The 14,413-nt window shown below is 63.3% G+C and overlaps 1 protein-coding gene across 2 annotated transcripts; it reads left to right on the top strand.

Annotated features, from left to right (window-relative positions):
* Nucleotides 1-1,166: 1,166 nt before the first annotated feature.
* On the top strand, nucleotides 1,167-13,935 carry ETV5 (ETS variant transcription factor 5). Of its 2 annotated transcripts, XM_062006010.1 has the most exons (13): nucleotides 1,167-1,327; nucleotides 1,781-1,919; nucleotides 2,062-2,149; nucleotides 2,290-2,337; nucleotides 2,449-2,499; nucleotides 7,194-7,323; nucleotides 7,417-7,674; nucleotides 9,889-10,148; nucleotides 10,681-10,740; nucleotides 11,130-11,198; nucleotides 11,630-11,799; nucleotides 12,162-12,263; nucleotides 12,394-13,935. In XM_062006010.1, exons 2-13 carry the CDS (start codon nucleotides 1,875-1,877, stop codon nucleotides 12,613-12,615), a joined length of 1,503 nt encoding a protein of 500 aa, XP_061861994.1. In that variant the 5' UTR covers nucleotides 1,167-1,327; nucleotides 1,781-1,874; the 3' UTR covers nucleotides 12,616-13,935. The 2 variants fall into 2 exon arrangements, with proteins under 2 accessions (XP_061861994.1, XP_061861993.1); XM_062006009.1 differs by lacking the exon at nucleotides 1,167-1,327 and having other exon boundaries at nucleotides 1,579-1,919.
* The last annotated feature ends 478 nt before the right edge of the window (nucleotides 13,936-14,413 follow it).

Below are 14,413 nucleotides of genomic sequence, written 5' to 3'. Positions count from 1 at the left end.
AGCCTGGCCGTGCTGGGCAGTTCTCCACCAGCAAGCTCATGACTTGAGGCAGGAGGTTTCAAAATGGTGAGGACAACCCCATAACAACAGGCTTCCTAGCCCCTGGGCATCTTCCCTGGATCCAAGCAGAAGGCTCCTCTCCTTCCCAAGCTGAGAAGAGCAGCATGAAACTGAGCACTATCCCTTGTTTTTCCTTTCTCCAGGGTTAATTTCTCCCAGTCTCACTCCACAACAACACGAAGCCTCCAGGCAGTTCATTTATCCTGTGTAGCCTGCCATGTCCTTCACAAGTGGCCACTGGCAGCTCTGCCTGGCAGTTCTCACCAGCTTCACTTACAGATGGGGAAACTGAGGCATTTGGCAGAGCAATGCTGTGGTGGGGGCCTGCCAGGGCTCCTGCAGCATGGTTTTATCCTAAACCGATTCCCAGTCATCTGAGCCATTTGCAGTCCTGCAAAGGCTTGTGGCCACAAACTCACTCAGGGGATCTGTGGCTGGAGCAGCCTCAAAGGCCCTGCAAGTGGGAACTATTTGTCCTCTGGCCTCCTCCAAAGAGCCCTTCTCAAGGGTGAGCCTGGCATCAGGGTGCCTGCAGGGGAGGGCTGCCAAAGCCGGTGCTCACGCACAGATTGCTTGTGGCTTGCAGGGGTATCCGTGTGGCCACGCTGCTGTTGCACTACGAAAGCAGAGGGGACCCTGCGGTGTGTGAGGCCCGAGGTCCATCCCATCTACAGAGCTGACCGAGCAGCGGTTCCTGTGCACGGCATGCAGCGAGCAAGGGTGTTTTGGGGCGATCCCGGGTCGTGATTTCATGTCCCCCCCAGCCATGCGGTTCCAGCGCCCCGGGCAGCCCCCGCAGCCGTGGCAAGCCGCGGCCCCTTTAAGCCCCGCGGGCCCGACCCCGCCCGCGCGCCGCTTCCCCGCTTCTATTTTTTTATGAATGAAAAACGTTGGGGGCGGATCCATGCAAATAGAACCGCGCCCATTGGCTGCCGCCGGCCCCGCCCACCCCGCCGGTTCAATAGTGCTGGGGCGGAGCAGGGCGCGGGCGGGCCGGCAGCCAATCAGACGTGGCGGGCGGCCGGGCGGCGGCGCGCCATTGGCCGGCGCGGAGGGTAAACAAGCGGCGCGGGGCGGGGCGTGGCGGAGGCCGCTGGCTCGGGGGCTGCGGCCGGCGCAGAGCGGCAGCGCGGAGCCCGGAGCCCGGCGGAGCGGGACCGAGCCCAGCCCAGCAGAGCCGAGCCGCCGAGCCGCCGCCCGCTCCCGCTCCGACGCGGCTCGCCCCCGGCTCGCCCCGCGGCCACTGAGCCCACGGCGCCGCGGCCGGGTATGCGGGGCCTGGGCGGCGCTGGCGCGGCCCGGGGCGGGGGTGGTGTTTATGAATGGCGCGGGCCGCGCGGCGTGAATGGCGGGGGAGGGGAGTGGGGGGGCGGAGTTTATGAATGGGGCGCGCGGGGCGGCGTGGGAACAGGCCCGGCTGCGGCGCGGCCCTGCAGCGCCCAGCACCGGCAGGGGCGGGGGCAGGGAGGGAGGCGGCCGTGGGGAGGCCCTGCCCGCCGCCTCCCGCTCCGCGCCCGCCGCGCGTGATGTCACGGCTGTTTCTATAGAAATTGGGTGACATCACGAGCCGGGGGGCTGCGACCCGCCACGGCAGGAGCGGGCCGGCTCCCCGGGGAGGCGCGGCGGCCCCGACCCGCAGCGAGCCAGCCTCGGGGGCGGCAGGAGCCGTGGCCCGATCGTGATCTTCTCCCCTCTTCTCTGTCTGTCCCCTCCACCCTAGCCGCGCACCTGCCGGAGCCCGGGCGGGTCCCCCCGCTTCCCGGGCCGGTGTCGATGCTGAGCGGGCCGGGGGCACTGCCCGTCTCCCCCGCACCATGGACGGCTTCTACGACCAGCAGGTTCCCTTCATGGGCCCCGGGGTAAGTTTGCCCCCCCCGCTCTCTACTCCCCCTTGGGAGCGGCTTCCCCCCGCCCTCCTCCCCCAGGCCTTGTCCTTGGGGGCAGCTCCCCATCCTTGGGGACTGCCACCCTCCCGACCCGCTCTTGCCTTGGCCCTTGCAGAAGTCCTGCGCAGAGGAGGGCCGAGGCCGGACAGGGGCCGATCGGAAAAGGAAGTTTTTGGAGACTGACCTGGCCCATGACTCGGAAGGTAGGCAGGGCTGGCCCTGGCCTCGCTGCAGCCCGGGAGGCTGCTCGCCTGGAGCCTCCTCGGGTTAGAAATAATCCCGCAAAGAATGGCGGGTTTATTTATTCTGCTGTGGAGCGCATAAGTCTTTCACTCTGTTCCAGAGCTCTTCCAGGATCTCAGCCAGCTCCAGGAGGCCTGGCTAGCTGAAGGCAAGTCTTCACCTCTGCCTTTTGCCGTGTAAAAACCTCTACCCAAGCATTTCTTTCTTTATTTCAATACAAAAGTCACAAACCCACTTGTTTTTGTTTATGTTTTTTTAGCTCAGGTCCCCGATGATGAACAGTTTGTCCCAGATTTCCAATCTGACAACTGTAAGTGATTGTTCTGGGTTTTGTTCTCCTCTGGGGGTGGGGGATGTCGTTTGAGTGCCTGTGCAAAACCTCGTGTTGGGTTTGGAGCCGCTTCTTTGGGAAAGTGGTGGTTTGCTGAGGCTGAGACCATGAAAGCACAGGCTTTGGAGAGAAAGCACGTGCGGTTTGGGTCCATGGAGATGAAACTTGCCGTGTTATGTCTCTTGTAAATGGGGGGAGTTAGAGCCAAGTGCATGGAAATAGCTCTCGCTGCTCTCTGGGCTCCTCTGAGACCTGCTGCTTGCTCGTAGTAATGCTGATTTGCTTAGAAATGCTCTTCTTCCTTTTCAAGTGGATGCGAGAGCCCATGCTGGGCTTCTCGGTTAGCCACAATCTCTGCAGCCTCTGGAGCTTTTTCCAGTCCTGACCCAGCGCTCTTGGCAAGAGCGGACCCGAGCACTGAAACTTGAGCTGCTCCAAGCAGCATTAATCACTGGCAAGCGAGGCTGCTTCAAAGGAGGCCAGTGCAAATGCAGTCCCTCTTGCATTGCATAAGAGTGAGAGTTGGTTCTGAGCCGCGGTTCGCTGCCGGAACAGGGCAGTGGCGAGGGCAGGGGCTGGCGTGTGGCGCTGGCGGCTCTGGCAGCTGGCTGGGAGGAGAAGGGAGGGGGACCGGGATGTTTTGAGTCGTTACCTGGCAAACGGGAGGAGTAGCTTGGTGCTGGTGGCTGGCTTTTGCTGCCGAGCCAGACAAGCTCCAGAACTTAAAGGAAATCAAATTTAGCCTGCAGTCGAACAGATTTTTTTCATTCCGGCTTTGTCACAGCATGCAGCGGGGTATCTTCTCCTCCAGCAAACGCCTCTTAATTATTGCCCTTTGATTACTCCTGAGTGGGAAGCATGCCATTAAACTGTTCCAGGCAGCCCGAGTTTCAGATGCTCTTTTCCCCCCACTCCCTCCCTGCTTGTCTCCCCCGAGATGAAAGGCAGTCCCGAGCCGGCGAGCTGCCGCCATCCCCGCGCAGCCCGGCAGCGCTCGCTCCGAGCGGCACAAACTGCGGCGTGCGTGGGAGGGCGGCTCTCGCAGCCACCGCCGCTTCCAGTGCCTTTTGGCAGTCTCTGGTTTCCTTGTAACCTGAACAGCTCGGAGACAAGAGGCAAAACTTTGCTGGTTGATGCAGGGAAAAGAAAAAGGGGTGTGAGGAGCGGGGGGAAGTTGGTTTGTTTTAACAAAAAGAAAGATCAAGTGTTTGTTTAAGACTCTTAAAACGTTCTCCCGGCCTCTGCGGACCCGAGGCTGAAATGACTTTGCCACTTGAAAGGCCTCCCCGTGTGACTCCCCGCTACAACAGCCTTCCTGAACCTTCCTGGGGAGGGAGGGCAAAGGTTTCCCTCGCTGTTGTGCAGAGGCCTGTGCTTGGGGGTGCTCGGGCTGGCCTGGAGGGGGATGGGGAGCCTGACTCTTCCATACCAGCACTGGAGAGAGTTTAGAGAGGAGAGAGGCTCTCACAGCTTTCTGGCCCCATCTTCTCATTTCACTTTTGAACCGTGTGCAGTGTAGGGAGAAGGAGAGGAATGGATTTGGCACAGCCTTGCCCCTGCGCTGGCTTTCACTAGTGGGGATGTGCCTCTGTCCCAGGCTGGGGGTCACGTTGAGGTTTGGTGCCTGTTAGCTCCCAGGGGAAGGTAAATCCTTCCCAGTGCCTCTGGATGTTTGCAGACATGCGTTGGACTTTGGTTCCCCAGCTGAGGAAGCTGCTCCTCTCCTATCCCAAGCAGATCAGCTCCATCTCCTGCCTCGTGGCCCTGGCATCCCAGCGGCCGAGCTTCCATGGCACAGCAGCAAAAAGGGACGAACCAGGCTGGTTTGGCAGCCAGTGCCATAAGGTGCCAGAGGGCAGTGGGTCGTGGAGGAATTCCCCCCCCCCCGGGGACAGGGAAAGCAGGGCTCCTCCAGATAAGGGCTGTGTTGGTCCCAGCACCATGGGCTGAGCAGTAAGAGGCCTGCCCAGAGAAGCGGCAGATGCTGCCCAGGAGGCCGTGGCTGCCTCCTGCCGAGCTCCCCATCACGCCACGCATCAACCGAGTGTGTGTGTGGCACAGCCTGGGAGAAAGGGTCTGTGGACAAAGTTACACCTCAGCCAGGTGTCTGAGGAGCTGGGAAGTGATGGGGTTGAGCTGGGAAGTGCTGGGGAGATTTGCCTCTTGCAGGGGTTTGCATCCAGGGGACTTGCATCCTTTGCGCAAGGTGGCGCGTGGCTAAAGCCACAGGCAGGGCACGGAACAGGGTTTCTTTACATGCCAAAATGAAAGAGGGAGGTTTGTTTCTCTGGAAGGGTTGTTTAAACAAAGGGAAGCAGGAGCCTGGCTTCTATTTCTGGCTCCTCTCCTGGCGTGACCTTGGGCGCGTCCTGTAGCGCGGGGGGATGGAGGGGCAGGCGCGGCGCTCGGCTCCCAGGTGACGGCTCGAGCGGGTGCCAAGGGCTGGGCTGGCAAAGGCGCTTTGGTTGCCATCCCCATGGCTTGGGCAGAGGATGCCACTGGCAAAGCCAGCATCCCCCAGGCCTCGTTGAGATCCCATCACGCCGATGGTTGGGGATAAAAACCTGCCTTGTCCTCCCACCAAGGGATTCAAAGCCCTGGACAGCTTTGGGGTGTCACCTCTCTTGCCCCAGACAGCTTTGGGCTGTCACCTCCCTTGTGATGTGGCTGAAGGTTGACTTTTGGGGAGTGTCCAGCACGGCACTGCGGGAGTACGCCCGAGCCCCTCATCTTCCCCCTCTCCCCTGGGCCCAGCCTCCCGGGAGCCGTGGTGCTGTTGTGCTGCCATGGCTCAGCCCCAGCGTGGCTGTGCCGAGGCGTGTTCTCTGGCCATAGGGAAGCTGCTCCCTTCGCCTATTTTTGTGTAGTTTGTATAGCTTTTAATTACAGTGCTGAATGCAGGGCCAGAAAGGGTGAAAGCGCCCAATGTGCCTCTGAGGCGGCGTGTGCTGGGGCAGGGCATCCCCCAGGAGCCCCCCTGCTGCCTTCCCTGCTCCGTCCCCGGGGCCCCTGACCCGGCTCCTTCCCCCCAAGGGCTGCCCCGCTGGGCTCGGTGCACCCCCAGGGTCCTGTGCTCCCCAGCGGCAGGGGCTGCTCTGGCCCTGCCGTGTTTGTGTAAGGAATCCAACGCCTGGGCTGGGCCAGCTGGTCTCTGTTAGGATCTTCAAGCTCGTTTCCCTTTCCTTGAATGGCAGCGCTAAGCTCTGGGGAGATTTTTCTGTTTCTGTTCCTTTTTTTCCCCTTCCCTGCCGGCCACATGAATGGAGCAACTCCAAACTGTTTGTGAATGGAGGGTGGTGCCCGCCCAGAGCCTGAGGTTTTTTTTTTCTCAATGAATAACCAGACCCCATTGTAGGGCTGGCGGAAAAACAACCCTCTCCAACAGCACGGAGCCTGTGAGGGAGGAACATGCCCGCCAGAGGCAGCTGGAGCCCTTCCAGAGCCGCTTCTCCTTGGCTGTGCCGCAGCCCAGCTCAGCTCGCAGGGCGCCCGGGCTCTGCCGCCGGCCCCCGTCAGGGCTGGAAGTGCTGAGAGAGGCAGAAGCTCCCTGCGGGGTGCAGGAGGAGGGGGATAAATCCAGGAGCAGGAGGGGGAAGGCATGTGTGTATGTGTGGGGGGGTGATCTGTGCTGCCTCAGCGCTTGGGCTTTGTGTTTCAAATCCTCCTGGGTTTTGTGCCCTTGATACCAGCTGTGCAGGGCCCTTGCAGGGGTGGGGGGGGTGTAAGAGGGGGGAGTCAGCAGCTCTTTAAAGGTTTTGACAAATTAGGGGAGCAGCTAATTACCTGGCAAGCTGTGAACAGTTGTCCTGGAGCTATTTGCTCCTCTGGGCTGTAGCTGGGCTGTGTTTAGACTTTGTGTGAAGCTAATACTCCACTTCCGATGAGTGTTGGCTCAGCTCTCGCAGGCACTATTTAGGTGGAGGGCTGGGAGGCGCTTTCCCTTTCCCAGAGCTCCTGCTTTCAGGGTGAACTGGGTTAAGCGTATATTACTCGGTTTAGAGTTATATATAGCGAGTGGGGAGGCTGGGAGGGGTTTGGGCTTAATGGGATGTTTGGATGTGAGCTCGTACAACCAGGGGGGACTTGGGACCCCTGGGAGCACTGTGGCTGGGGGAAGGTGGGTCCCGTCTGGCAGCTTCTGACTGTCTGGATCTGACCTGAGTGTGTGGGTCGCTGTGTCTGGATCTGACCTGAGTGTGTGGGTCGCTGCGTCCTGCTCACAAGCTCTTGGAGCTCCGAGCTGTCCAACCCCCCTTGTCCCATGGCTCGGGGAGGCAGCTGCTGCCTGCAGGGCCCAGAGTTGTCTCCCCTCACCAAGGGGCTTTTGGCCTGGCCCGGGCACGTGTGTGATCTGTGGCTGGTGCTGAGCTGCCTCTCGCATCCCAGGGGGGAGCGATGGTCCCTCCGTGAGCAGTGTCCTGGGCCAGGGCGGCTGTCCCAGCACTGGGCCGTCTGTCCAGCCCTGCAGGAGTCGGCTCTGCCACCCCAGCTCAATCCACCAGCGCATCAGGGTCTGCTGGAGCACCTTGGCTTGCGTGCCTGATGCTCCTGGGAGGGTGATTTGGTGCCTGACTGATGCACAAAGGGCACCCAAGGAGATGTTGCCCGGGGAGGACGACCCCATCGCCTCGTCCCGCGCGGGTGAGCCCGTATCCCCCTCTCTGTCCTTGCAGTGGTCCTGCACGCCCCACCTCCGGCCAAGATCAAGCGGGAGCTGCACAGCCCCTCCTCGGAGCTGTCGTCCTGCAGCCACGAGCAGGCTCTGTGTGCCGCCTACGGGGACAAGTGCCTCTACAACTGCTGGTAGGTCATGCAGGGGCTGGGAGTTGCCGGGGGTCTTGCCTCGGTGGAGGGGCCAGGACGCCAACAACCCGCCTGCCCGCCCCCTCCCCGCAGTGCCTACGACAGGAAGCCCCCCGCCGGGTTCAAGCCATTAACGCCGCCCGCCACGCCGGTGTCCCCCGTGCTGGTGTCCCCCGCGCTGCCGCCGGCCCCGGCCCTGCCCGCGGCCGCCCACGGCGCCGCCCTGGCCCCGCGCCCGCCGCTGCAGGAGCAGAGGCAGCAGCAGCAGCCCTTCGCCGTGCCGAGGCCGCCTCACCCGCCCATGCACATGCCAAAGATGATGTCTGACAACCAATACCCCGCAGAGCACAGGTGAGGCTTCCCCTTGCCCCTCGTGGCTTGCGGGGACGTTGGGCCTCTTGGGATGGATCAGTGGCCACAAAGGGTAGGGAAGGAGAAGGGGTGCCCGGCCCTCTGTCCCTGTGCTGCTGTTGCAGGCTGTTTGGGGTCCTGAGGAAACCAGCGTGGCATAACTTGCTGCTCCCCAAGGGATCTCACGGCTCTTTCTGCCCCTCAGGCAGCTCCCTGCCAATGGGGACCTGCTCCTCCCAGCCCTGGGGACAGCCCTGTGCCTCCCTGAGCAGGCGATGGTCCTGAGCCAGCAGCAGCGGGTGATGGTGCTGAGCCAATGCTCCCACTCTCCCTTCTCTCACCCGCTGCAGCTCTGCCGTCTGTGCCGGGCCCTGGGGAGCTGTGGGCATCCCCATCCTGGCCCCAAGCACCCCTGAGCTCGCCTGTGCCTCACATGACGGCCCCATGACTGAAGCTGTGGAGCGAGAGGCCCTGCTCCCTACTGCGTATCCAAGCTGTGGCTGTGTCATCACCACCCCCGTGTCCCCCATCATCACCCCCGTGTCCCCCGAGGCATTGCCAGTCCCCTCCCTCGCCCCGCCGCTGCAGGTCGCAGTCACCCTCCAGCCTTGCTCCCGGCCTCCTGGGTGCCCTCTGCTGCAGCTGCTGTGTCCCCAGAGGTGTCCCCGTGTCCCCAGAGGTGTCCCCGTGTCCCCAGAGGTGTCCCCGTGTCCCAGAGGTGTCCCCATTTGGGTGTGTGGGCCCAGCAGAAGGCAGGCGGCGGGGCCGTGGAAGCCTGGGGCCGTGCCCGTGGCACTGAGCATCCGTCCCCGGTGGAGCGCGGCTCAGCTCCGGGCGACCTTGGAGCTATGCGGGGGGCTGCCCGCGACCCTCGGAAGTGCCGTGCCAGCGCGGGCTTGGGTTTCACTCAGGAAGGGCAGGGGGACGCGGCTCGGAAATGGAGTAATCCCGGCCGGGCAGCTGGGAGGGCTCCGGTTACAGAGCCAAATGGCGCAGGGCCGGCCGCGAGGAGCCGGGCTCGGGGCCGGGAGATCGCCTTTCAAGGTGCTGGGGACGAGGGGCCGTGGCAGCAGCGCCCTCAGGGTGGGCTCTTCCCCACGCTGGGGCTGGAGCCGGCGCTGGCAGTGCCCAAAATAGTGCTCCGTGGGGCCGAGTCCAAGGGTTAATCCCCCCGCGCAGCCGGATTAGTGGCTGCGGCCACCGCGGCGTGGATTTGGCTTTGCGTAAGCAGCCGCCCGGCGCAGGGCCCCGGGGCCCCGCAGCTCTGCCCCCCGTCTTGGGGCTCCCCTCGCTGCTCCAGGGGGGTGCTGTGTGTGAGGAGTGGGTCTCTGTTCCCTCTGCCCGCTCCCAGCCACGCTGCAGCACGGGGCTGCCACCTCCTTGCCCAGGGGTGCTTGGTGCTTGGAGGGGGATGGTGCTCTCCCAGCACCCCGCTGCATCCCCTGGGCTCCTAAAGTGGGGTTCCTGCCCCTAAACCCCATCCCTTGGACTCCTAAATTGGGGTTCCTGCCCCTAAACCCCATCCCTTGGACTCCTAAAGTGGGGTTCCTGCCCCTAAACCCCAGCCCTTGGGCTCCTAAAGTGGGGTTCCTGACCCTAAACCACATCCCTGGGCTCCTAAAGTGGGGTTCCTGCCCCTTTTTGGCTCCTAAAGTGGGGTTCCTGCCCCTAAACCACATCCCTTGTGCTCCTAAAGTGGGGTTCCTTCTCCTTTTTGGCTCCTAAAGTGGGGTTCCTGACCCTAAACCTCATCCCTGGTCTCCTAAAGTGGGGTTAGAGACCCTAAACCTCATCCCATGGGCTCCTAAAGTGGGGTTCCTGACACTAAACCCCATCCCTTGTGCTCCTAAAGTGGGGTTCCTTCTCCTTTTTGGCTCCTAAAGTGGGGTTCCTGACCCTAAACCTCATCCCATGGGCTCCTAAAGTGGGGTTCCTGACCCTAAACCTCATCCCTGGTCTCCTAAAGTGGGGTAGAGACCCTAAACCTCATCCCATGGGCTCCTAAAGTGGGGTTAGAGACCCTAAATCTCATCCCATGGGCTCCTAAAGTGGGGTTAGAGACCCTAAACCACATCCCCTGGGCTCCTAAAGTGGTGGCTGTGACCCCTCGACACTGCTCCATCACGGGTGGGACAGGAACCACCCAACCCAGCGCGGGGTCCCGCTGCAGGGCGAGGGCCGGCAGCCCCTCGGTGACGTCCCTTTTCCGCTCAGGTTCCAGAGGCAGCTGTCTGAGCCCTGCCACCCCTTCCCGCCGCAGCCCGGGGTGGCGGGGGACAGCCGCCCCGTGTACCACCGGCAGCTGTCGGAGCCGCTTGGCCCCGCCACCGCCCGCCCCACTCAGGGATTCAAGCAGGAGTACCATGACCCGCTGTACGAGCACGGCGGCCCCAGCCTGCCCGGCCCTGCCGGCCACGGCTTCCAGCCCCCCATGGGCATCAAGCAGGAGCCCCGGGACTACTGCATCGACTCAGGTGTGTGAGCCGGGTGCCCGTGCCTGGAGGGGGTGGGTTGCACCTCTTTGCTCCTCTCTCTCCCCAAACCCTGGAGGCCGTGGGCTGCGCACGTGGTGGGTGCCCCCGCAGCCCTGGCCCCGGGCCAGCTGTGATTTCTGGCTGCTGCATCCCACCAGCATCACGGAAAAAAAGCCTCTAATCGCCTTAGGGGCCTAAAAATACCCCGACCTCGGGCTGGAGGGTGGCACGGCCGAGCAGATGGCAGGTGAGCTGCAGCCGTGCCTCCCTTCCCTCGAGGCCCCAGTAACGTGGGGAGAACTCGAGCTGGCTGCTGGTGCTCATTCCAGTGCCCAAATCCTCCTCCTAAACCACACTGGGTTGCCCCCAAAGCTGGGGCTGAAGGCTGGGGGTGGCTGCAGTGGGCCGGGGTGCACCGAGGTGGGGGGAAGATGGCCAGGCTCGGCATTAGGACGTGCCTGGGGGGGAAAGGTGCTGCCAGAGCGCTCAGTGGCGCCCGCAGGCCCTTCACGTTGCGCCTGTCTCCTCACAGAAGTGCCTAACTGCCAGTCCTCGTACCTGCGGGCGGGCGTCTTCCCCGGCAGCCACGATGGTGAGTGAGCCCTGGCCCCCTCCCGCTCACAGCCAGCCCCAGGGTGTCCTGGTCTCACCCTCCTTGTGGGTGGCAGAGCTGCCTTGCACCCCAAAACCCCCCATGAGGGCGCAGATGTGAGCAGCACCGGCACTGCCCCTAGAAACAAGCCCTGAGCCATGCAGCTGCCCGACACCACGGGCCTGACGTGGCTGCTTAGAGGGGTTTGGTTTCCCCAGCACCAGGGTGAGGGGCAGGCAGGGCTGCGTGGGGCTCAGCCAGGGCAGTGCCACCAAAGGAGCTGGGGGTGGGTCTGCTCCTGCTGCTACGTTGGGCCAAGGTGTGGGGAGGCTTTTTCTGTGGGTCTGGCCAAGGGCTCTTGTGCTCACTTGAGGGTGTTTCCCCCCCAGGATTTTCATATGAAAAGGACACACGATTGTATTTTGATGACACGTGCGTGGTACCAGAGAGGCTGGAGGGTAAGAATCCCTCCCCAGAGGAGGGCTGGGGGTGCTGGGGCTGCTGAGGGGTGGGGAGGTTGCTGGGGGCTGGTGCTGGGGCTGCTGGGGGAGTGTTCCTGGGGCGCGATGCTGGGGCTACTGGGGGGAGATTTGGGGCTGGGCTCCACAGTGACTGGCTTTGAAGGCCATGCTGTGCTGACACAGTGCTCTGAGAGCTGCTGAGTATCATCCCTCACAGCTGCTCAGCATCACTGCTGTGCCCCGTCCCAGCCCACCCAGCACCTCCCCTGCCCCCAGCACCGCTCCCCTCTCTGCCCCACGGCTGGATCCTGTGCCGGGTGCTGGTGCCAGGGACAGCCCCGTGTTGCTGTAGGGGTGGCAGGAGGCCGGGGAGGGGCGTAGCTGGGTTGTTTAACTGGCCCTGTGTCGTCTCCTCTGGCTGTGGGCAGGTAAAGTGAAGCAGGAGCCCACCCTGTACCGCGAGGGCCCCCCATACCAGCGGCGCGGGTCCCTGCAGCTCTGGCAGTTCCTGGTCACGCTCCTGGACGACCCTGCCAATGCCCACTTCATCGCCTGGACCGGCCGGGGCATGGAGTTCAAGCTGATCGAGCCCGAGGAGGTACCGGGGGCTGCCTGGGGCTGGGGGTGTGGGGGGCCTGACCCTTCCTCACGCTGCCGCCTGCCGCCAGACACGTGCCTGTGCACCGGGCTGCTGCTGTGGGTAGCTGCCCATCAGCTCCTCGCACTGTGCATGGAAACAGGGGCCTGTTGGAGCAGCTCTTGTGGCAAGCTGCCCTCATCAAACGCCTCTTCCTTCAGGCCCCGGTTTGGCGGCGGCACTCGGGGGTCTGTGCACTCGGGGGTCTGTGCACTCGGGGCGGCTTTTACAGCCCCCGCCGTGGGTCTCGGTGGTGGTGTCCCTCGGGGATCCACGTCCCTGCCCCAGCCGGAGCCTGAGCGCTGCTGTGTTTCTCCCCGCAGGTGGCTCGGCGCTGGGGCATCCAGAAGAACCGTCCGGCCATGAACTACGACAAGCTGAGCCGCTCCCTGCGCTACTACTACGAGAAGGGCATCATGCAGAAGGTGAGCGAGCCCCGGGGCGGGCTGCAGGCTCCAGCACCATCAGCTCCGGGGTCAGGCAGCTGGTGCCAGGGGGGAAGGCCAGGGGCTCCCCTCACGCCTTCCCCCCTCCTCCTCCTCCTCCTCGGGGCAGGTGGCCGGCGAGCGGTACGTCTACAAGTTCGTGTGCGACCCCGACGCGCTGTTCTCCATGGCCTACCCCGACAACCAGCGGCCCTTCCTGAAGCCGGAGCCCGAGTGCCCGGTGCCCGAGGAGGAGACGGTGCCGCTGACGCACTTTGAGGACAGCCCCGCGTTCCTGCTGGAGATGGATCCCTGCGGCGGGCTCCCCTACGCCGAGGGCTTCGCCTACTGACTGTCCCCGCCCGGGGCACCTGCCCTTTTGTAAGGAATATCTTTGCTGTTCAGGAGGAGAGGGAAAAAACAACCCCACCAAAACCAAACCAAACCACCCACCCCCGAGCGAGCGGGCGCCCGCCGCAGGCGTCGCCCAAGGGCCGGTGCGTGCATGGCCGCCGCGCTCCCACGCCTCCCGTCCAAGGGCTACGGCGCGGGGCTGAAGCTGCAGCCCCTGGCCCTGGGAGCCCCTGCAGAGCCCTGGGCTGGGGCTGAGCCGACCTGACAATCGCTGCCTGGTGTGGTGGTGGATAGAAAGGGCTTTGATTTGCACACAGGAGGGGTTTGGGGGCTGCCCGGGACCGTGCCCTGGGGCTGATGCGCGCAGCACCCTGCCCCCAAGCCCCGAGGAGCCTTCTGCCTTCTCCCCAAACCCCCTCTCCCAGCCCCCCGCTCTCGACTCGCCCCGACACGGGCACGTCCCGGCCGCCCTGCGCCCTCTCCCTGCCCCTCACTCCTCCTGCCTCGGGCTACGGGCGTCAGTTTGGGGTAGGAGACCCTGACACTATTTCCCTCCCCTCTTTCGTTTGGTTTATTGTTTCCTCTGCCGTTTCAGGGCGGGGAGGGGGGGAAGGAGAGAGGTTTCTAAGCTGACTTTTGTAGACTTTTGTATTTCAAGGCAGAGCTGTTCCACAGCCCGGCTGCTGCTCCCGGAGCCCCGGCCTCGCCTGCCGGCACACGCCGGGGGAAGCTCCTCCTGCCTCCCCGGGACGGCTGCCTCGCTCTCTGGTCCACTCCATTTCACTGCTGAGCCCCCTGCCCAGGGAGGGGAGCTGGGGCTGAGTCGTGCTGCCCCTGCTCACCGTGGCCTGAGGGGGCTGTGGGCTCCCAGCCCAGCTCATCCCCCCGCAGCGCCTCCTGGCACCCCTCCACCTCTCCATCTACCCACACCTGCCTCTCCCCCTCCTGGCTACATGGTTTTGTTGTAAATGCTGTATAGGAATTTTTTCTCTTCCTTAGTTTAGCTTTGGTTGGAATTACTGGGTTTTTTTTGACTTGATTAACCCTTTTGTTGGCGAGGATGAAGATTAACTCTGGGCAGAAGGGGTTTTGCTCTCCCCACGGTGGCTGCAGTGGCCTCTGCCCCTGGGCAGCGTTTGCTTGTGGAAAAGCCCACCTTGAGGGACAGGGTTGTGACCATTGGCTCGGTGTCCATGGTGCAGAAGGGGTTAATCTGAGGACTGATTGGAAATAACCTTTACTGGAGCAGGGCTGTGTATCTCCTGCAAAGCTGCATTACATTCTGTACTGTGTACAATAAAGGATCTTGCTTTCTGTTCCTCCCTGCCTGCCTGGGGCTGTCTCTGCCTGCAGCAGGGGCTGCTGCCTGGGAGGGGGAGTGGAGGGGGCTGTGTGGCCCTGGGTGAGAGTCAGGTCAGCAGCCCAGGGCTACTCCTCTCTCTGGCCCTGGGGCTGTTGCTGCCAGGTCTGGATGCTGCCCCATCTGCCTTTCCTGATCAGCACTTTCCAAGGGCAACGCTACAGCCTGGGCCAAAACCAGGGCACCACGTACATGAAGCCTTCCACCCATCTCCTCAGCCCCTGCAGCCTTCTCCTGGCCCTCCCCAGGGAGCCCAGCCTCGGTGTTTTGGTCAGCAAGCCTCAAGCTGATGCTCAGAGAGGGATTCCTGTGCAGCAGCAGAGAGGCATTTGAGTGAGGGGGAAGGAGTTGCAGGACCAGTCCTGGCTGGGCTGGGGCTGGGGCTGTGGCAGGAGCTGCTGCCTGCACTCCCACAGGCTGCCTGTGTGTGAACCCC

This window comes from Colius striatus, chromosome 12 (genome assembly GCF_028858725.1).
Source record: "Colius striatus isolate bColStr4 chromosome 12, bColStr4.1.hap1, whole genome shotgun sequence".
Classification (NCBI taxonomy): domain Eukaryota; kingdom Metazoa; phylum Chordata; class Aves; order Coliiformes; family Coliidae; genus Colius; species Colius striatus.
This window is presented reverse-complemented; position numbering and strand designations above follow the sequence as displayed.

What these genes read in the sequence shown, in the direction of transcription:
- ETV5 (XM_062006010.1), top strand. Translation starts at nt 1,875, where the DNA reads ATGGACGGCTTCTACGACCAGCAGGTTCCCTTCATGGGCCCCGGG. An exon ending in GGAGGCCTGGCTAGCTGAAG is followed by an intron (nt 2,338 to 2,448) that starts GCAAGTCTTCAC and finishes ATGTTTTTTTAG; the next exon opens with CTCAGGTCCCCGATGATGAA. An exon ending in AAGTGCCTCTACAACTGCTG is followed by an intron (nt 7,324 to 7,416) that starts GTAGGTCATGCA and finishes CCCTCCCCGCAG; the next exon opens with TGCCTACGACAGGAAGCCCC.